This window comes from Fundulus heteroclitus, unplaced genomic scaffold, assembly GCF_011125445.2.
Source record: "Fundulus heteroclitus isolate FHET01 unplaced genomic scaffold, MU-UCD_Fhet_4.1 scaffold_9.2, whole genome shotgun sequence".
Classification (NCBI taxonomy): Eukaryota; Metazoa; Chordata; class Actinopteri; order Cyprinodontiformes; family Fundulidae; genus Fundulus; species Fundulus heteroclitus.
Window position 1 is genome coordinate 377,501 of NW_023397361.1, and position 22,718 is coordinate 400,218.

A 22,718-nucleotide genomic window follows, 5' to 3' on the forward strand; every position below is an offset into this window, starting at 1 on the left:
CCTGACTTAACAAAATAACTGAATATGTTAGAAAGTAGAATCAATATATATATATATATATTGTTAAAAATGAACAACTTTAAATGAAGCCCTAGAGCAATTAAGCACACATGCAGCGGAAAAGGCCCTGATATGATCCTGTGGTGCCACCTCGTGGCCAATGAAGGCTACAGCATTTCCCTCTGGCTGATCCTGCCGTTAAATAGCGTGGAGGAAGAGCAGATAAGCAGTGAGGATTTGAAGGGCCAAGCTTGTCCCCTGCTGGAGGGGGTTCGGCTATGTTTTATCAGGAGGACTTGTCCTCCACCATTATACTCCACACATTAGAGCAGAATTCCTCTCTGTGACATATCTGTGTCAAAAGTAGCTATATATATATATATATATATATATATATATATATATATATATATATATATATATATATATATATATATATATATATATATATATATATATATATATATATTAATTGATTTTACTTTCTAAGATATTCAGTTATTTTGTTAAGTCAGGCTTGCATCCATTCCATGGGAGCCCGATTTAGGAAACACAACTGATACAAGCACTTATTAATGTATCATTCCTGATAAATCTAAACAACACGCAAGTTTCACTTGTTGAATTGAACGAACGAAATAAAAACTGTTTTCGAAAAAAAAATGTTATCTATCTTGTAAAAAAATAAACAGCACATTAGCAGCCCGGTAATCACATGACTGGAGCTTTTAAATGCCCCCCCGAAAGACACAGCACCGCGTCCCGCGCCGCTCGGCAGAGAGCTACGCCTACATTTCCCGTCAGCCACCAAACGCCGTGCAGCCTCCGTGCGCAACCTTCATTTGTGTTCGGCGGAGAACAAGCTGCCGTTGGTGGGGACAGAGGACAAACACGGAGCAAGGTTGGATCTCCTTTTCTACTTGTTTCTTTTTTTTTCTTGCCTCTCTCTCTTATCATTCCGAAGCGTCCCGTCGTTGAAAGCCGCCTTTTGTCTGCAGGCTTTTAGCGCTACTTTGCGTGCGTCGCAATCCCAGCCAAAGCCAGTGGCCTCTCTCCTGCTGCGTGCGGCGGCTCCGTCTTATCTTTTAAGCCAAACGCACAGACTTAAGCATGTGCGCCCATCTGCGCAGCCAGATCTGTCGAGATCCTAATATTAATGACAGCGTCGGCGTTTCTCAGACATGTTTCCATGCGTTCTGTTGGTTCCCTTAGTTTTCAATAACATCCCCGTTTCACACGCGGAGGCAGGCGGCTTCTCAAGCAATGGCTCTGCGCCTGTAAGTAGTGATCCGGGGGGTCGGAGCGGGGGGGCTCGGCTGCGTTGGTCTGAATGTTTGGATGTGTTTATTATGTGTTCGTGTCCCTCACACCCTCTGCTGGGTTTCTGTGCGCAGGCGACCAACATGTCCGTGGATTGGATCGGATACGGATACGCCACCCTGGTGGCGTCCGGTGGAGTCGTCGGTTATGTGAAAGCAGGTGAGAGATGATCAGCTGGGAGCTCATCCTGTCTGTTGGCTTTAGTGCAGACAGTCTACTGTAGTGTGTGCTGGGGGGGGGGGGGGGGGTCATACATTTTTTTTTTTAAAAGAAGAATAACGCGTAACTCCTTAAAAAACCCAATGTAAACAAAAGGGGGATGACTAGATGTCTTTGCTCAGTTACATTTTGTTAATATATGCCTATCTATTGGGGGGAATCATAAAAAAAAATTAAAAGAAGAAGAACGCGTAACTCCTTTTTAAAAAAAACCAATGTAAACAAACGAGGGATGACTAGATGTCTTTGCTCAGTTACATTTTTTTTTAATAAACTTATCTATTGGGTGGTCCCAATGAATGGTCTGCATGTTGGGTGTGGTAACAAATGTTTCTGGTACAGTGCCACCAGATAGGAGTCACACCCCTTCGTTTCTACTTGCTTTTTGTTCCGTTACTGACATTTCTAAAAACCGAATTTGAGACGTTTATTCAAAATAAATACATCTACAATAACAATCATACTTTAAAGACTTTTTTTTTTTTTTTTTTAAATTCGTAGGCTATAAAAAATCTATAAAGTATTCACAACAATGGCTTGATGTTTTGTTGAAGAAGCAACTTTTGCAGCAGGGGGCCGCCTCGGGTCTTCTCGGCTTACTTTGCTTTTGGTGTTTTGTTTTCGGTTCCTCTCCGCAGAGCTTCTCAAGCTCCGTCAGTAGAGAACGCCATATTCAGATGGGTCTGTCTGAACCACTCGGGGACATCCGCTGACTTGAAAACCTCATTTAGAGCAGTGGTTCTCAAAGGCTTTCTGTTGCATTAAAGCAGTCCTACTAACTTCTTGGTTGATTAGGGGGTCCTATCCGGACGAAGTGGCTGTGAAACCGGCCGCATTTGAAATCGGCCACCAGAGAGAATAAGTATGAAGCCGCGGGGCTGTGGCGGCTACGTCTTGAAACCCCATCCGCAGCATGCAACCCCATGCCGGCCAACGTAGACTTCGCCTCTCCCTTAACACGCATGCGATAGCACACAAACAGCAATAATGGCGGACTTCGGCGTTGCGGACAATGTTGTTTTCTGTGGATTTACTAACACTAACGCATACAAAGTGTGCACTCTCTTTTCTCCGGACACTTTCGTTAATGTCCATGAGGTGGGCTTAATTACTTGATGTCATGCAAAGGATTGATTCCTTATAGCTCCTTTACGCCAGTAAGGGACATCGTGACCTCCTTATGCCAAAGGCGTTATGACAGGAAGCATACAGGCTCCTTTTCCTACCTCCTTCTTTACCGATTGCACTATTCAGACAGCACTCTTCACGCCGACCGCTGATGCACTTCCGCTTTGGCTCTAGAGTTGGTTACCAATTAGACTCTTTCGCATGCAGCCTTTGTTTTCGCGACGCTTCTCCACCGTTACTCGTGTAGCATCGTCGCCTCGCCACTCACCGGCGCGGCAATAGGCATTACGCTTATGAAGGCTCGTCTGGCTTCATTATTAAAATGGCATACGTCTTAGTATTTAGTGATGAAGTAAGCAAACCCGTTATATTCTAGCAACACTTTATTCTCAGTCTTATTCTGACGTGTGTCACATGGGATTTCCCTCGACTATTTAGTGTCGAGCGTTTAGTCCAGTGTGACGTAGATATCCCAACAAATTCCCAACTTGTGGAATGTTGATTTTTTTTTTTTCAAAACCCAAGGCCCTCCAACTAGGTTCAGTGTAATCAGGGACAGTTTGTGTTTCAGGTGTCAAATTTGTACATTTAGTGGTAACAAGCAAGCTTCTAGAAATCAGCTTGTTCTGTCCTTGTTGCTGGCCAGGCAGACCTTCATTTTAGAAATGTCCTGACTCTAATTGATGATAAAGCTGGATCAGGAATTAGTTAGTTTCCTGTCTGGCAGCTACCTTGGTGTTCTGTGGGTGATAGACGGTAGCTGTTTGTATATGAAAGAAGACTTGTTCCCTAAATTCAGTTTCACAACAAATTTAATACATTTTTTAGAGTGGATTATTCATTTATCACGCTGTCATTTTCGCTAAATGAGATATTTTTTTTCTCCATCCGTCCTAAATGTTTGTTTTTACTTACATTGACTAACGCTATTGAATTTTAGAGACAGGTGACCACAAAGTAAAGTTGAAAACATTTGCTTGATGTCTTAGTATGCATTACATAATCTTCATGATCTTATAATAAAAGAACTGTGCATTAACAAATCCCCTAAAATGTGCCGGACTTGCTTTGGCTCGAAGAAAATCTTGCATCTTTTTTTTTCCAATTTTTTTTTATTTCCTCACAAGAACAAAATTTTTTTTAAATCAGTTTCTCCCATCTAAACAAGTTTTGGGATTAATTAATTAATTAATTTATTTAACCTTCATTTTACCAGGAAGCTCCTTGACGTGAAATCTCTTTTTCGAGGTAGACCTGGCCAAGAGGCACCAGAAACATTCCATATACAAACATCTAGACACGGATAAAACAATTTACAGTTCAACTGAAGAATGACACTTACACTCTTCAGTCAGAGACCTTTTTTACAACAGTTTTAAAGGCACTCAGGGGAATGTGATCCTGAAGCTTCAGAGAACGCTGACTATTATTCTCTGCCCGTGGGGCAGCAACGGAAAAAGAAGTTTTGCCCAGATCTGTGAAGAACCTCATCAATCCACACACCCAGATATCTAGAACAGCAGACTTTTTCCACATTTTTTTTTTTTAAAGAAATGTTACCTTTCCCCCAGTTAAAAGGATTATAAACTGATATAAGAGCCAAACAATCACAAATAAACCCATTGAAAAGTCTTTCATAAGTGTTATTAAGATGATAATTCCAGTTTTGCCTTTAAAAGATAGTCCTGTCCCTTCATAAAAAGTGAGATTGTCTTTAAACGTTATGATTTTCAGTCCTTTGTGTCAGATGGGTTACTTCCTCTCTCTCACACACAGGCAGTGTCCCCTCCCTGGCTGCTGGGCTGCTCTTTGGGGGGCTAGCAGGTTTCGGCGCCTACCAGATCTCCAACGACCCTAACAACGTCTGGGTGTCTTTAGGTACGTTGAATAATTTGACACGCACATTATCAAAACACAGGATCGGGATTATCCCAGAAATGAGCCTTCAGGTAAACGGTGACCAAACAGAAACTGGGTTTGCTTTCTTAACCATGTCAGAAGCCTTTCGCGTGACTCGGTTCCCTAACTGTCACCTTCAACGTTGCAGCTACGTCAGGAGCTCTGTCCGCCATCATGGGGAAGAGGTTCTACGGGTCGAGGAAGTTCATGCCGGCTGGTTTGATGGCAGGAGCCAGGTTGGTTCTCAGATCAGATCTCTATTAGCGCAACAAACACCAGAAAGGATATTAGTGGAGCATGTTAAAAAAAAAAATGTGGATTTGATGGTGGTATTTGGGTGGGTTTCATAGTAAGATTTCAGGGGATCAATGTTGCTTTTTTCTTCCCAGCTAACTTGAAGTATGTTGTTTTTGTCAGTGTTAAGGGAGCTTAACGCGATCCTTTCATTTCAGTCTGCTGATGGTGGGGAAGCTTAGTTTGGCTTTGCTACGGAAACCTACGGGGTCCCCATGAGGTGAAGGCTCTTCAAGAACCGTCTCCTCATCCTGTTTGGTCATGTTTTGGGGAAGTTGACATTTGCTGTTACTTTGTGCAACAAAAAAAAAACCAACAAAAATCTGTTTGATTATAAAATGTATAATTTGTACAGAAATACGTGTCTTGTGTTTTTTTTTTTTTTTTTTTTTTTAAGGAATACACCCTTGACGTCTAGAAGTTTATTAGTATAAAATCATTACAAAATCTTAAATTATTTTGTTGCATAATACAAAGACTCCAGGGGGTTGCTTTACAGTACCAAAATTATCATTCATAACCGTTACTTAAAATCCAAAGATTGAAGCTGTGGGAATTTATCTTTGTAAATGTTTCAACAAAAGAAATTATTTACAAAAAAAAATTAAGTTAAAAAAAAGCAATCCCCTCCCCACCCACCCAATTAAGCATTACCAGTTGAATTGGCTCACACTGAACCCCGCAACAATACTTAGAGAATGCCTGGCAAACATGTACAACCATAGAAAACAAGTTCACTAAAAAAAAAAGCTGATCGGTTTACCACATCCTGGGGTAAAATATGTTGAATGAGGCGGCAGAAAAACAGCTCAAGATCTCTATTTGCCATCAACGACGGCAGCCAGCTGTTGCGCCCCGCTCGCTTGGATTATCGGTTCCCGCTGTACTTGGATGTCCAGTCCACCCTGCCGTGGACCGGCTGCACGGCCGGAGCCCGGCTCAGGAGGCTGCCGGAGGTTTTCCCCAGTGCTGAGAAGCTGCTGCTGCCCTTCGCCTGAGTCCTGTCTGCTCGACTCTTCCAGCCCTCGTAATCTGAGGAGACGCATCAGTCAGTTGGGTTTCTGCTTCCAGTTCACATCAAGTGATATATGCAGTCACATTGAGTACAATAGGTTAGAAAAAGTTAATTTATTTCAGTAAAGCAGCAGCTAGCACAGATTACACACAGACTGATGATTTTACGCCTTTAGTTCTGCTAATTAGGATGGATTCCTGCTTACAGCTAATTAAAACACAATATTTACTATTAGAATATTATATTAGACAAATCTAACATGCTGAAATGTTTCTTTTAATGTGAGTATCACCACTTTCATATGAACACATATTACAGTTTATGGAATATGACTAAATATTTTTTTACTATACATCAAAATACTAAAAATATCAGCGAATAAATGGAAACCAAAAATAATCATCTACATAACAGGTACCTTCATTAGTTTCAGTAAGTGAAGAATTGGAAATGGGCTTGAGTTTTGCGGATTTGGTCTTTTCTTTTTTATGATCGGGAGAAGAATTAGAAGAAAGATTGACTGAAGTAAAGACATAAGAGAAAAGGTTTGAATAAGTCAGTTTTGACAGAGATGTAGGAAGTAACAGAATAGAAAAGGAGTATGCAGTGTCATTGACAAAGAAGCCAGCTTGAATTCAACAGGTGCGAGAGGTTTTTATCTGCGACGACCAGATAAAGATGAGAGGTGAAATTCTTACTTGAGTGCTGGCCAGCCAGAGGGGCGAGCTGGATCCTCTGCCCCACGGTGCCCACCTCTTTCTTTTGGAAAGAAGGGATGTAACCGCTGGGGAGGTTGTATTTGGTGCTTACAAAGTTCCCTTTAAGAGAATAGGAAACAAAAAAATTGTGAGCTAAAAGCCCCGAATAGCTGAACAACAATATTTCACTTAAAACAAACACTTGTACCAACTATAAATGTAAAAGCTGTATAGGAAGGGTGGGGTCTTCTTGAATGCAACCGGATGTGGCCAGTTTGAAGCCTCAATTTGAATAACAGGTTGGATTTGCCAGCCCACTGGCTAATGCGTCATAGCTATTGCGTTTACTTAGGGCTGGACGATATAGAAAAAAAAAAGCATATCGATAAAACAGAGTTGATAATTATCGATATCGATAATTATCAACTAATTCAAAACATAGATTTTAAGTACAGCCCTGGCTATTTTATGCTATTGCTTAGCAACTTATTTTTAGATACAGAACACACAAACACTGAACTCAAACTCAACCCTTTATTCAACCAATTTCTTACCAAAACTACAAGTTTTCAAAAAAGAAAAAAAAAAAAACACATGTGCTCTTTGAACTCTTTGAAAGGGGCGGAGCTTGGTTTCTGGGTCTGCGTTGTGATTGGTTGGGAGGATGTAATGACTGTAATATTAACCTACATGACAGAATGCAAAAGGAAGGAAAACTGTTGTTATTGACCTTTTTTTCTACCATCGATATATATATATATATATATATATATATATATATATATATAATGTTATTCAATTATCGTCCAGCCCTACGTTTACTGTATCAGTTAATAAAGATGTTTACGTCATAGTTTTCTGACATAGTTACTCAAATGAACCTTTGCACACTGAAGTAATGCAAAATCAGAATGCGTCTCCGTCTGTATAAGTACCGTTAGCTCATAAAACAGCCGAAATGCTGTTTTATGAGTTGTTTAATTGAAGTACCTTTCGACAGATCAATTTTCTCCAGTATTCGTTCTTTGCTAACAGTTTTCTCTGGAGTGCTAGCCACCGATTTAGGGGCGTTCTCTTCTAATCTCACGGCAATATGGTAGAGTTGGAGAAGAAATGCGTGCAGCAGGGGGGGAAAAAAAGAGAAAATAAAACATTTTAGAGAAAAAAATAGCATAAAAAAAAGAAAGAAATAGGAGCAGTGAACCAACAACAGTAGCAGAAAGTTGAAGAGTGGGGTGGGTACAGTTAGAGGTCATTTAAGGAGCGCTTGATCTCTAACAATCAGACTGAATCTCATTAATACATAATGAAAGGAAAAGCAGAGGTCAGAGAAAGACAGGCAAAGGAAGGAGGTAGATGTTGTGCGAGTGCCTACCCTACGAATGATTTATAGATGCCTTATACCTCTAAAGCTGCCAGCGTTAAAACTAATGCTGAACCCAGAGCTTGAGTGACACTTTAGCTGCTAAAAAGCCCTAGGTTAGTAGTTGAGCTACAGAGCAACTAGTTAGATTTGTTGTAACACACACCTTTGTGTCTCTTGATAAATAACACACTATGTTGTGTGAAAATCAACACTTGAGTCAGACAAAAGGAAAAACGTACAAACCAAACCTGTGCAGTAGGCTGAAAATATAGCTCAAGCAGGTATGATGCTAAGCAATAGCAGTGTGCAACCAGTTTTTATCTTTTAAACATAATTATTACATTTAGCATCTGTTAGTTAGAGTAATCTGGGAACCCGAGTATGTTCCTGAGTAAGCACCTCTTAGCGTTTCCATAATCCATATCATCAGTCCTTACCTGCGTTGGCTCTGGTGACGGCTATTCCTCCCCCTATGGGGCAGAGAGGTTTATTGACAGCGTGTGTGGCGTTCCCCCACAGGTCCCGCAGTGACATTCCACCCAGCTCCTTCTCTCCAGAGGATGTCAGATTCTTGCCAATTAAACCTTAAAGCAACAAACAGTTTACATAACAATGGAGCCGGCAGATCAAATCTGAGTTTTCATGAATTTCAATAAGTCTTTGGAAGCCTAACTTAAGAAAAGTTCCCTCATGGGGGGAAAAAAGGCTTACGAGTATCTCTAGAAAACAAACTAGTAATTGTTCAGTTTCTGCAATTAACAGCATAAAGGATGAGGCTTAAGAGGGGCCGACAGTGCAGATATATGATACATACATTACTGTACAAAGGGTTTTTCCCTGCTTACTAGCTGTTTTTGCTTTCTAGTCACACTTCGTTGTTTCAGATAAAGAAACTAATTTATACAAGAGAAAAATGACTGCAGTTTTCAAACCCTATCTAAACCAACCTGGGCCTGTGTGAAAATCTTCTTGCCTCATAAAGTTAATAACCCGTTGTCTCAACTTTGGCAGCAACAGCTCCCGAGGCCAATAGTAAAAACTGTTTTGTTTTTTTCACACCACGGTGAAGTAATTTTGGCCCACTCTTTTTACAGAACGGCTTTTACACCAACCACATCAGGTATGACGCATGAACTGCTAAAACACAAACCCTAGACTTTAACTAGGCCACTCCAAAACCTTTGTCTTCTGTTTTTTGAGGTGGACTAGCTGGTGTTCTCCGGGTCACAGTTCTGCTGCATAACCTATGAGTGCTTGAATGTAAGGTCACAGACGTTCTCCTCCAGGACTTTCTGCTAGAGGGCACAATTCAGGGTTAACTTGGTCAGACATATTCTATGTTTCATGATTTAACAGGTCATCACCATCTGAAACTTTTTTCTTTTTTTTGGGGGGGGGGGGTATGTTGTCACTGTAAAACAATCTAGAATTATATTAAAGTGTCAATAACGTATTAAATAAACAAATGATTAAATGTCAAAGTCCTTAATTAAAACCGGAACTCATTATGTAGTAAAATTGTGTTCAACGTTTGGTATCGTCTGTACAGCAGTTCACTGTGAAGTAATTGTCATTGTCACTGCGCTTTGTGAAGATCAGCAGCAGCTCTCCCTGCGACCGTGCACTGATGAGATAAGCTGGTTGGTTGACCCTCATGGCCGGCTGGGTTGCCCGGCACAGCAACTCAACGGCAGACCAGTCAACTTCAATTTAGCAACGCTGACCTCAACAACTGTTGTCGCTTATCCAGGATGAACGATCAAATAAACTCATGAGATGTTTGACTATCAAATAATTAAATGAAATAAATACAAAAAAAAATATGCTTTTAACATATGACTGCGAACGGATTAACAATTTTCAGATTTAATTATGTATTTACAAAATTACTGAAACCATTCAATAACTATGTATTTATGTGTCTGATGAATAAATTATTTATGAATAAATTTATGAATAAATTATTTATTTAATCCGTTTTTTCTATGAATTGCGTGACTTTTGGCTGTCAACAGAAGGCTGCCTGTTCGTCTTACCTGGTAAGTAACGGGACTGGCTAAGATAGTGCTGGCGTGCTGCTGATCCCGGAAGATTATAATCCGTTAGGCCGACTTTAACGTTGTTGGGGATCTTTGTAACTGTGCTGAATGAATACAGAGGTTTCTGCTCCTTGGTCCTGCAAACAAATTCAATTATGATCATTGCAAGGGGTTTATTTCTTTTCCTCCAAAACGAGCTGCACTCTTACATTCTTCGGAAACTGCACAACGATACGCCTCCCAACTGAAATCTGCCCCACGTTTCAAGGCACTACGGCGCTTACTGTGAGCAGAGCTCTTTGGGGCTCCTGTTCTCCTCCGCGCTCCCCAGGCTGGGCTTCTTGGAGTTGGAGGCGGCGCTTTCCGATTGGTCGGATTCGTCCCAGCTGTCCGACGTCTTGGAAACTGCCTGTCCCCAGCGACGGCGGCCGCTCTTCAGCGGCCCCGCCCCGCTGCCCCCTGAAGCATTTTCACCGCCTGCTGGTTCCGCCTTCTGAAGGAAAAGCCCTGTCATGTTTGGGTCGATGCATTCCAGATGCGTCGTTTGGAATTGAGTGGATCTCATTGAGGCTACTCACGGCGTGGCTGACGCCTCCCGTTTTACTGTCGACCTGAGGCAGGGGGATCTGCTGAAGAGGCTGACTGTTTCTAGATGCGGAAGCTTTGGACTCTGACGACGACTGCTGGGGATCCGTCTTTGACTCGGAGAGCTGCTTCTGGACCGCTGGCCGGGTTTGGACCTTCTTAACCTCTTGGCTCTGAGGCCGAGGCCCTAACACCTGGCCCACTTGGAAATAAGGGTACCGCAAGGCCTTGCCATTGAGAGGAATGAGAAGGACAGACGCTGTTAAACTCTCATTCCCAGCACACAAATGAAAGGCGCGTACGTCGGGCCGAGGCGTCCCATAAGATTTTCCTCACCTGTACAGCGGTGGGCCTTTTTTTGGGGTCCCACTGCAGGAGGTCCTGCATCAGCGCAATAGCCTCCTTGCTGGCATTTGGAATAAGGGTCTTCAGGTTGGTCGGCACACATTGGGGAAAGCGAAAGTTCATAGCAGATGCCAGATGGTGGCCCTCTGGCCAGTCCATCTAAATGGAAAGACAATCAAAGCGTCACCTATGTGCAGAACAACGTCCCTGTACCAAATCATGCTTGTAAAACAGTATTTCTCCATTATTGGACACTGTCCAACGCCATTGCATTTTGAAATTCAACTCCACTTTTACAATTTGTGTCGGCACCTGCGAGAGATTTCTAGTTTCATAACACGTGGATTATAATTTGCTTAGAGAGGGAACACAGGGTAGAAATAGCTGAAGCCAGCAGAGGAATCTTCTAACCCTAGAAGACGTGTCTACGGTGTTTTCTGTCCAGCTTGGATGAGCTTTTGCCTAAACAATTTGGTGGCATTTGTGTACAGAGTTGATGTAAAGAGTCCTTTTGGTTTAATCCAGTTGAAGGTTTTCCGAGTATGCCAATGTTGTTTTTTTTCCAACATGCTTTCATGTTTTTTAGGTGACACTGTGGATTCTCTTGCAATACCATCTGAGGAGGACTTATTACTAACCCATGTCTAGAAAACCTTTCACAACAACAATTGAAATAGTTTCCGTGTTATGTGTAATTTATATGATTTAAATTGATCCAATCAAAGCCTGGTTTAAGTTCAGTCTGTTCCACCTCTTTCCTCCTACAATATTCTCACCTTCTTAACCGTGCCCAGGACTTGGCAGATCTTAAAGATCTCATCCACTTCACTATTTCCAGGAAACAGAGGTCTGAGGGTATAGAGTTCAGCCATGATGCAGCCCACGGCCCACAGATCAATAGGGGAGCTGTAGGTAGATGACCTTAGCAGCACCTCGGGGGCTCGGTACCTAGATGCAGACCGAAAATAAAGTTGATTTAGAGCTGCATAAGATCATCTCAACTTGAACTTCACAAAGAAAAAGGAAAAACTCAACTTTTTGGCAAAAGCAACGGTTAAGTTTATACATCATATTTCTCCACTAGCATGAAGTCTAGTTTTGTTTTTTTTTTGTTTTTTTACCATCTCGTTGATACGTAATCCGTGTACGGAGGTTTGGAGCGGATCTCCCTGGCCAGTCCAAAATCGGCTATTTTCACCAGTTCTGGACCCATGCACAGCAGATTCTCAGGCTTCATGTCACGATGGAAGAAACCTGAAGAAATCCGTCGAATTTAGAGGCCATAAACAGACAAGAGGCAAGAGGAGGGTATAAACATAACAGGAAATATATTGAATCTAACTTACTCTCTGATTGGTTTCAAAACATAAACTGTACACTACTCACAGCATGGGGAAGATCACCATTTGGTTTATCATTCCCACATTAATAGATTTACAGCAAGTTAAGATGGGCTTTAAATGAATGATAAGGGAATCAAAATCCTATTTTTATCGTCATGTTCTGGGCCAAAAAAAGGAAATCCCGTCCACTTACCTTCAGGTTCTGGGGTGAACCAGCTTTCTATGGACTCTATTCAGTCACAATCAAACATCCGCCCAACCAAGAACTTTTAAAGAATGTTTTGACAGAATCTATTTTTTTTTAAATATATTTTACATTTTACAACTTCACCTGCAAATATTTCATCTACGCTAAGTTCAGCTGGTTGCATCAGGTAAAGAAACTAAAAAAAGAAAATGTCTCCTATATTTATATATTAAAATCACATGTTTGTAAATTATTCAAACGTAGCCAAAGGGGTGAAGGTGTTTAATGGTCTGAAAAGATATATTTCGGTTCATGTCTGTGTAGAATTTATCTAAGAGAAACGTCGGCATACCTAGTGGCTATAACTAATACCACACACACATATTTACATATGCAATACATTTCTACCCATGGGTCACAGTGACAAGATTGCGTACATGAAATACATCAAAACCTAAAAAGCAAAAGGTTTTTCTGCTTTGTCCAAAGGAGAGAAATGACAAAAGTAAAGCCCCCTTACCATGCTTATGCACAAAAGCCAAGCCAGACAGCACTTGAAACATGATGTTCCTAATTTCATTCTCTGTGAACATCTTATTCTCTCTAATGGCACACCAAGAAGAGAAAAAAAGAGGACAGAAAACAAGGGAAATCAGAGAAAACATGTGGAGCGAAGAGAAGTCTGGAAAGGTGCATGCGTTTTGGATGGAGGATGCGTGGATGTTTACGGAGCAGTAGCAGCCCTGCACCTTGAAATGATTTGCAACTTTTATTGCAACAAACTCCAATGCAGTTTATTGGGATTTTCTGTCACCTATCAACATAAAGTAGAACAGACTTCTTAAGTGAAAGGACCATGATACATGGTCATTCCATAAAAAGTAAAAAAACAAAACAACTGGACTTGTTTTCCGTAGTTGGAAACGTTTCGCTTCCTCTCCAGGAAGCTTTCTCAATTCAAAAAGTCTGGAGTAATGTGGAATAACAAGCTTTATACTGCTGCCTAACAAAGGCCTTGTAATGGCTTACATAACATGCAAATACAATCGAAACAGGTTCACCCCTTAGTAATGGGCGGTCGTTAAAGCCATTAAGCCAGCAGATTGAACCGAAACTGGTCCACTCCTCTGTAACGAGGAGTCGTTAGGGTTGTTATTGGCTTGGCTTGAAGGAACGATGTTTTGATCACCCAAATGAGGGTGAGAGTTAAGGTGATGATTGGCTAGAATTAACCCTATAGCTGTGTTGTAAATTTTTGAGAGTTGGAACCTAAGGTTTCCTCTTCTGTTCAAGGTTGTTTTTTCTCTCTTAACGTAGATGGCTTCCTTCACACCCCTTTCAAAGCATCTGTCTTCTTTGTCCAAAATGTGAACATTTTGGTCCTCAAAAGAGTGTCCTTTGTCCTTAAGGTGTAGGTGGACAGCAGAGTCTTGACCTGAGGAGGTAGCTCTCCTGTGTTGAGCCATGCGTCTGTGGAGAGGTTGTTTGGTTTCTCCAATATAAAGATCAAAACATTCCTCACTACACTGAATTGCATACACCACTCCGCTCATCTTAGGTTTGGGGGTTTTGTCCTTGGGATGCACCAGCTTCTGTCTGAGGGTCCTGTTAGGTTTGAAATGTACTGGAATTTTGTGTTTGGAGAAAATCCTCTTGAGTTTTTCAGAGACTCCAGCAACATATGGGATGACGATGTTTTTTCGTTTATTCTTCTCACCATTATGTTCTGCAGCGGGTCTTTTGGATTTTCTTGCTGATTTGACAAAAGCCCAGTTAGGGTACCCACAGGTTTGGAGGACATCTTTTTTTGATGTCTATCTGTTCCTTGTGCTTCCCTTCTGTTTTAGTTGGGATGCCCGGTTACCGGGCTGAGCATGTCCCAACCATATGTTGCTGGTTGAATTTGCATGTTGTTGTTGCCGGTTGAATTTGCATGTTATCTAAGCCATTACAAGGCCTTTGTTTGGCAGTAGTATAAAGCTTGTTACTGCACATTACTCCGGACTTTTTGAATTGAGAAAGCTTCCTGGAGAGGAAGTGAAATGTCTTCAACTACGGAAAACAAGTCCAGTTGCTTTGTTTTTTAATTTTTTTGGAATGACCATGACCTGGATGACTGAGAATCTTCACCAGCGTGATACATGGTGTTCCAGATTTTTTACACATCAAGGTCTGAAAAGAGTTGCGCGTGTCCGTATTCAGCCCGCCTACGTCAACACTATCTTGAACCCTGGCACTCATGTTTCTTCTTCTTAAAACACCTAAAACTCAGTCACAATCACCGAAGAACACCTGTGAATAAGTTTCTGAACTGGGTTTGGGTCAGGACTTTGATTTGGCCGCTCTACCATGTAAACATACTTTGATCTAAACCAACCGGTTGTAAGTGTGGCTATGTGTTGAGTTTTTCGTGCTGGAAGGTAAACCTTCATCCCAGTCTCAAGCATGTTGCCATCCCTAACAGCTTTTCTACTGACAGATACTTTGCTCCATCCTTCTTCCAATCAACTCTCACCACTTCCTCTGTCGCTGCTGAAGAGAACCATGTCTGCGGTCTAATGCCGCCACCACCATGTTTCAGCATTAAGATTCTGGTAAACGGGTGTTTTTTTGCCTATAAGGTACGTTCACACCGAACACGAACAAGTCGAGTGTTTCACGTTGATCGGCTGCCGTGGGTCGCTTGACATTTCGCCTCTTTAAATCCATCATTGCTCGATAGATATATATTCTATTTGTACTGTCTAAATATGTAACGCATAAACAGCATTTCTTTTTGATTAAATAAATGGATGAGGAGGACCCTTAATGCCATGTGAACTGATTCAGATTGTCGAATTTGAGAAAAACTTTCCTTTGCTCTATTCTAGGACTGGGCGATATGGCTTAAAAATAAGATCCCAGATTTTGTTATACCAAATCTGATTAATCGATTGCCCTCGGTTTCCCTCCTTTTCGATTCACAAAAGTAAATTCAAGAAATTGTTTTAAAAGCTGGTTTTTATGTCAAGCATTTCGTATGAGAGTTCAACTGAATTCAAAGTTCAACTAAATTTGAGCTGTGAAACATGCCTGAAAACAAGATGGCTGCCCTAACAAAATATTTGCTGCTAGTGGTGCTACAATATATAATATATCTTTATTTTGACAATATATTTTCCTAAACAGATACTCATTTTGGCAAAATAAAACACTGATTTTCCAAAAATGAAATCTTTAAAAAATTGTAAATTTGGAATTAATGGATTAAATCCATTTATTGCCCAACCCTACTCTATTCTCAGTTTTACTTCGATCTATTCGCTTATTTACCATGCTTTTCGCATTTTCTGTTCGCTCTATTTGCCCAATTTGTGCTGTTCGCTTTGCGGGACCATTAATGCGCTGCCAAATGCTCCTTTACATAGTGATTACATAAACAACTTGCTCCATTCGTCTTATTCGTGTTCGGTGTGAACGTACCTTTAAAGTTTTTTTTTTTTTTCAATGTTTCCACATTGCTTGTGGCAAACAGCAAACAGGACTATTTATGGCTTGCATTCAATGGTTTTTTTTATTATTATTAACTTAAAAACACTGATTTGTGGAGGGGGATGAATATATGCAGATTGTCTGTATTTACATATGCATGCTTTTGTATGGAACCATCTTTTTTGAGTTTCTGATCTACGTCGAGTTAAAATAACTTTTCGAATGTCCTGAAAACGTTTGAAGATCAAACTAAGGGCATCCACACATCCTTTCATCACACAGAAACAATACAGACCGGACAGTTAGGCAAACGTTTCCATCAAGACAAGTTATGGAGGGGTTCGCATACTACAAGAATCTTAAGGCTTTTAAACAACCCAGCTAGTGTTGATTAGCGAATCACTTCACAGTTTTCTTTTGGAGGTCAGATTTTAAATTACTTGCACAGTAAACATGTGCTACTGAATCTTGCAGAATGAAACCGTCCTCCCAGACCCGGAAGCACGGACCCAGCGCGGCACACCTACCGTGCTTGTGAATAAATGACAGGCCTTGTAAAATCTGAAAGCTCATGTTTCTTATCACTGACTCGGGAAACAATTTTCTTCTGTAAACATAAAATTGATATTTCATTTTGAGGGGCAGGCAGAGAAAAAAAAAATGTTCATGACATAAATAGCCTTCGTGTAGAGCGATGTTGAACCGCTATTCTGACTGATCGTAAAAAAAAAAAAAAAAAAACACCAGAAGCAGATGTGCAGGTCTATGTTTCTCATGTGATCGAAAAGACCCAGGTGTGTTCTGCGAGTATACACCGGGGGAGGGGAGGTCCAGACTAGTGTAAACATCAAGGCCACTAGAGAAGGTGTTAAGTCAGAGGGTTGTTGTTGTATACGATGCATTAGGAAATGGAAACGTGTGAGCATGCGAATGCTGACAGAAGTACTGAAAATATTAAACCATTCCATTTAGCTGTTTCAAATATGCAACAAAAAACAGAATATTAAATGTCTAAAACATGTTAATTGGCTTTTTGTGACGACGTGATGCCCTAATATCACCATGGAAGCCTGGCGTTTGAGCAAACATCTGTACACCGACCGTGGTCTTCCTCAGCTTACCTGTCCTTCATCAGCTGGTACAGGTTTTCTTTCATGTACTCAAAAACAAAGTAGAGGTGATCGTTCTCTCTGATAACCTCCTTCAGTTTCACCACGTTCGCATGGTTGAGCTTCTTCAAAGACTGCAGCGAGAGACAATAGGACAGACAAGAAACCAGCCATGAAGCCTGCAAGATCATGTTTACATGCTTCACCTGCGAGGTTTACCCATCGATAGCCTTCGGCTAGCTGAATCTTAGCAGAGATGCATCGATCAGTTCTGTGGTGAAATGTCCGACCTGCGGTTTTGTAAAGGTTTCATTGTTGACGCAGGTCTCTTGGAAGGCTTTAATTAACAGCACTAACTGAATTGAATGAACAACCGACACGCCTCTGTAGAAAATGCCATTTCCTGTCGGATAACCCTTTCTCAACTCTGTGTCTGTCCGACTTCATTTTCAAATGCCACACTGATACCGACGCTGCTGCTTCGGCACCGGCACCTGTTCAAGAGTGTCGCACTTCCTACGTCACAAAGCAGCCTGTCTGAATTCATCGGCTTTCAGTGATGCCAGGATATGCTGGTAACATCCATACCTTGACTTCCCTCAGGTTCATACATTCATCCCAGGAGTAGAACTTTCTCTTCATCCTAAGAAAGACAGGAAAGAAAGAAAGAAAACAATGCATCTGATGCACAGATAGAACGTATATAAAAAAAGAGATATTCTGACTGCGGGCCACTTAAATGATCTTGACTCCGCCATATCGCACTATATTTATCTTTACAGTGATAAAGATTTCATGTGACTGTACAAACAATTCACTCCTATTGTCTTTAATTACAGCATTCAATTCAACCAGAATAAAGCTTTAAGGGTCCAAGGTATGACGGTCAGACACAACTCATTTTCTCATTTGGATTGAAGCAATACATTAGTTTGTTTTTGGTTTTTACCACACACACACACACACACACACACACACACACACACATGAGGAGCTGTATGCCAGCCGGCGCTGGGTTATCCTCTCAAATCAACAACATCTCTCCCTCCCTCTGGAATTACATAAGCGCTAAAGAGTGAGCACATATCCTGTCCTTCGCATCTCCTCCACAATATCAGGAACCTGACACACACACACCCCCCTCTACTTTCACTGCCTCTCGCCGTCACCACATGTATTATCTTGCACGGTAACCAGAACGATCAACAGGTGGACCCATCTCCCAGGTTTCTCGTCTATAATTGAACACTGCGGCCGTGTGTCAGACGCCAACCAATACGGGCGACGTGTTCGTTCGCACCGCGTCGCCGAGAAACCTGGAATAGCCCAGTTATCCCTGGGCCGTTTTATATTCCGTCTGTTAATGATGAGTGCTGGAGAGCATCACAGATCATTTATCTAAAGAGGGTCCACTTTAGAGACTTTACGGTTATTTATAGGAAGGGTATAACCAAACGTACAGAACAATACAGGACTAAGCTTAAATCTAAATAGAGAACAATTGACCTAATAGGTACTGGAGGGCAATATATGATATATGGTTCTCAGGTTGTATGGAAAAGAGTACAATGCCCTTCCCCCACCTGTTGCTGGTGGGGGAGGGGCGCAAGGGATCCAAATTTCGGTTCGACCGGACGCCGCCGCAGCGGTCCCCGGCTCAGGCTCCTGGATTTTACGAGCCAAACAGGAAGCATCGGGCGCTAGACTGGATAAGGTTCCAGTGAATTTCAAAATAAAATCACCCCACTGACTAAATGCTAACTTGTGTAAACAACATAGCAGCAGAGAAACATGAGAAAACAGAGGGGCATTTGGAGACTGAAATAGGATATTTATGCGCACAGAGAGCGAGTTTTGCCCTAGAAAAGGAAAACCATGGCTGTATTTTAATAATTTATGAGGGGCGGCAACAGGAAGGACCACGTGAACTTCTGTTCTCACAAGCGGCCACGCTGCAGCTGGAGCCGCTGTTTCCCTAGGAGCGGTGTATAAAAGAGCTTAAAGCTGCAGTAAGGTGTTCGGAGGACATCGTGGACTTGGCCTGAAAACTGGAACAAGCAGGCCTGACAGGTCCCTCCCCCCCTGCTCCCTGCAACGCTGCAGCCCTCCCCCCACATCGGAGCCTGCCACGCTGCTAAGATGTCTACCCTCGTTTTATGTTTCTTGCTTTTCTTCATCGGTCTGCTTCAGTTTACCTGTCTACCATTCGAGCAGCTGGCAGATCTCCACAAACGTTAGTTTGTATGCGCAGTTTGTATGTGCAGGGGAGGAGGTGTGAGCAGCGTGTACACAAGCGTGGTTGCCACTATTAAGACACTCCTGGCTCTGATTGGTTGTTTCTGACGGACCACTGGGTTTCTGCAAATGGCAGTAAGACCCTTGGGAGGAGTCAGAGGAGCCAGAGGAGCTTGGGTTTTTCCACAAATGATCTGTTTCATATTTTACTGTCAGAACATAGCGACAGTTTTAACAAATGTGTAAAAAAAAAAAAAAAACATTTTTACAAAAGTTACCAACTGCAGCTTTAGGGACAAAAAGTCTATATTTTGGACATCTGAAATTCTTTTGCAAAAGTCTAAGTATGAAAACCAAAACAAAAAATGAACACGTTATAGACAACAGTATAACCGTAATAATCAATATATTGTTTTAACATGAGAATGAATCATTGTTGCTTTTTGTCTTAAATAAGGCCGATTAGATCATGTTACGCATTTGTGTTTAACGTTTGTGTAAATACCGTAGTAATATTTCAGCCGCTAAAATAATCATTCTTAAAAAAGATTGTGATTCACCAAATGCGAATGTGTCGTTTGATTAATCTGTCTAAACATTAATCTATTCTAACGTCTGCATATTTACATTAGAAAATATATATAAGCGTAATGGTTTGACAAGATATATAAATAGTCAATAAACAAAAGAACATCCTTACCTCTTGATAGCGACAAGTTCTCCGGACTCGTTGCTTCTCCCCATCAGCACACTGCCGTAGGTGCCGTCGCCCAGCTTCTTCAGGGTTGTGTAGCGATTCATCTCCTCCTGAAACGGTTTCCTCGGCTTCTCGACTCTCCTTCTGCGTTACATGAGCAGCTCTAATTCATCGCTCAGGTTCCTTTTCCCGTTCTCTTCAGCTAACTTCAGTCTGACCTCCAGAAGATTCCAGTTCTTCTTCGCCAAAATGAAGAGTCTTCAACCAGCTAGACTGTCGCACATCTACTGGGTCAGGAGTTTAAGGGAATCTTGCGGCCCCTTGTCCATGATCATAAGGGCTGTATCTTCGTGATGTGGTTAAGTTTGAAGCAAAGATGCATCTGAAAAGGGGAGGAAAAAAAGAGAGAAATCCATCAGATACATGTTGATTCCAAAATATAGCGATATTAACATAAATCCGGTCAGCTCACGCGCTTTTGGAAATCTGAATGTTAAGAGAGATGGGACAAAAATTATGATCCGATCACTCCCAGTTTTTTTTTTTTTTTTGCCTGATTGAGGAGGATCAGGTGTGCAGCCTTGTAGGAAGCCGTGACATGAACACCCCGGGGTGATGACACAGGCAGCCCTAGACGGATTAGTCCACAGGAGATGTAAATAGGTTGTTACATCACCAACACGCTTACTGGCAACCACAGCGTTTCCCCGAGCTCCATGCCCGGCAAGAGGATTTGATCGACGCCACAGGGCGCAGTGATGAAACTGTTAGGCTGTTGTGTTGAGGAAAATCTCCATCCCTAAGGGGCTCCTTCACAATTACAGGGACAACACCTACAGAGTACTTATAACGTTTCCCCTGTTGTCTTCCAGTGTGCTGAACAACGCTAGACGCGTCAATGCATCGGCAATATAAAATATAACAACTTCAGCAGCAGACATTTACTGCTGTGAGAATCTCACAGCTTGACATCCTCGAAAATGTTCGCTTCTATTGCGTCCGTACGTAAATAGAGAATAGGAAAAGTTGTAACATGGTTGCTTTTACTTACAGCCAAAACAGACTGATGCTTCGATGGTATACTGATTGCAGAGTCAGAACCGGCTTTAATTGCCAAGTTTATCTATAACATTTATGTATTATTTAGATTTAGATTAATAGACATCAGATTTAGAAGAAAAGTAAACAACAGTGTAAATGCCTGATAAACTGATTCTTTTAAGAAGCAGTGGAAGATTCATTTATCCAGACTCGGTTTTAACTAGTTTTATGATGTGTGATGTTATAGTAGCCATCTTTAGGCCAGCTGACCAGCAGTGCTCGATGCACTACTTTGTGCTTCATACATAATAAAACTCTGGTCACTCCTACGCTTCTGCATCTCCTCAAAATGACTTTGAGCTGTATGAATAATTTAAAGAAAAATTCAATTTAAAACCTTTTCAGTGGTAAACCTGAAACATTTCAAAGCTCTTTATTTTGTATTAGACGTTTTTGTCTGGCTCATTTAAAATGGAGAACCAATGTTGAGTACAAAACTTTGACCAAAATGCGGCTTAATTAAACAAATCAACCAAACTCATATTTTGGCTAAAATAATCAGCCGTGCCGCGAGATAAGCTGGTCACGGTTAGATATTGCTGTTTCTTTCATAAATTTGCAAAATTTAATCTGAGGATGAGCGATTTTGTTAAAGACAGTGACAACGTGTGGATGTTTGTGGCAATTAATATTTTATGCTTGAACAAAAAGCCCAAAAGTACTTTAGAACAACCTTCAGGGTAATAAATGAAAATTAATTCAGACGTTATTATATTACATTAATTAACATAATGCCTTTTTGTCTGTTTTTTTTTTCTTTGGGTGGGGGGTTACAGTATTTCATGTGAATCTGAATTGTATTTTGGAGCTTTTTTTACAAACCTTCTGTCAAATAAGAGTAAATGCAAGGTGAAGCAGTCAAGTGAGAGCAAAGGGGCAGCTAGATGATGTATGATTGAAGTGAAATGAAATAAGACCAAAGGACATCTAAAATTGGTTCAGTTTTAAGACTCCAGATAATACTAAAAGTAACTAATCTTCTTTTTTTTTGTTCCCCAGAAGTTCAATTTATCTTTCTTGGTACTTGCCCAAAGCATATAGCCAAGCCACACCGAGACATTGAGCAGCTAAAGGAGAATAAAGGCCAGAGGTCTGCTGGCCTGCAATCTGCTGGGGAGGGATTTAAAAGGACTTAAGATGTGCCCAGGCCACGTGACATTAGGAAGCTAATCAAGGTCAAGTCCGCTCAGACACAAACCTGCAAGGTTAGCAAGGAAAAAAAGGAAAAAAGAGTGCGTCTAAAGTACATAACGTGATCATGCATAACCATTCAACAAAACAATAATAACTTCCTTGATCAGAACTTATTCAGCAGCCATGCCTTACAGGGGAAAAAAATGCTACAGTCTACATTAAATAAATAAACTGACCTAATTTAGGCACCAACTGTCAGGACAAATACACAGATAACAGGGCGCGCTGTTTAAAAATACACTTTAAATGAGTCCCTGGCATGTCAGCTTTTCAAGGTTCGCCTTCTCCAGCACTTATCAGTTTCTCTCCGTCTACTTTCTCCCTCCTGTCTTTCAAACTGACCAGTTTTAGGGCGGCTGTCGCTCGTTTCCTCCGCCGTTGCCTGGCTCCGCTGATAGCTCCAGATAAACTGGACGGAGCGGCTCTGCATCCCAGCGCTCACGACACACTGCGCGCGTGCGCGCGTGTTTGAC

The 22,718-nt window shown here is 41.4% G+C and overlaps 2 protein-coding genes across 13 annotated transcripts; one reads left to right on the forward strand and one right to left on the reverse strand.

Moving 5' to 3' along the window:
- Positions 1 to 700: 700 nt before the first annotated feature.
- Positions 701 to 5,172, forward strand: tmem14ca (transmembrane protein 14Ca). Of its 2 annotated transcripts, none has more exons than XM_036134709.1 (5): positions 701 to 901; positions 1,395 to 1,479; positions 4,444 to 4,545; positions 4,715 to 4,802; positions 5,019 to 5,172. In XM_036134709.1, exons 1-5 carry the CDS (start codon positions 716 to 718, stop codon positions 5,077 to 5,079), a joined length of 522 nt encoding a protein of 173 aa, XP_035990602.1. In that variant the 5' UTR covers positions 701 to 715; the 3' UTR covers positions 5,080 to 5,172. The 2 variants fall into 2 exon arrangements, with proteins under 2 accessions (XP_035990602.1, XP_035990603.1); XM_036134710.1 differs by lacking the exon at positions 701 to 901 and adding an exon at positions 1,154 to 1,277.
- Positions 5,173 to 5,231: 59 nt separating this feature from the next.
- mak (male germ cell-associated kinase) lies at positions 5,232 to 22,716 on the reverse strand. Of its 11 annotated transcripts, XM_036134702.1 has the most exons (17): positions 22,588 to 22,713; positions 20,169 to 20,332; positions 19,954 to 20,094; positions 17,607 to 17,661; positions 17,031 to 17,152; positions 12,959 to 13,041; positions 12,030 to 12,162; positions 11,685 to 11,856; positions 10,900 to 11,067; positions 10,557 to 10,790; positions 10,263 to 10,471; positions 9,976 to 10,115; positions 8,377 to 8,523; positions 7,564 to 7,650; positions 6,574 to 6,693; positions 6,294 to 6,395; positions 5,232 to 5,892 (listed from the first exon to the last, which is right to left on the reverse strand). In XM_036134702.1, exons 3-17 carry the CDS (start codon positions 20,052 to 20,054, stop codon positions 5,729 to 5,731), a joined length of 2,037 nt encoding a protein of 678 aa, XP_035990595.1. In that variant the 5' UTR covers positions 20,055 to 20,094; positions 20,169 to 20,332; positions 22,588 to 22,713; the 3' UTR covers positions 5,232 to 5,728. The 11 variants fall into 11 exon arrangements, with proteins under 11 accessions (XP_035990595.1, XP_035990597.1, XP_035990596.1 ...); XM_036134704.1 differs by having other exon boundaries at positions 10,263 to 10,468; positions 19,954 to 20,332; positions 22,588 to 22,715; XM_036134703.1 differs by lacking the exon at positions 12,959 to 13,041 and adding an exon at positions 16,437 to 16,516 and having other exon boundaries at positions 19,954 to 20,332; positions 22,588 to 22,714.
- Between the last annotated feature and the right edge of the window lie 2 nt (positions 22,717 to 22,718).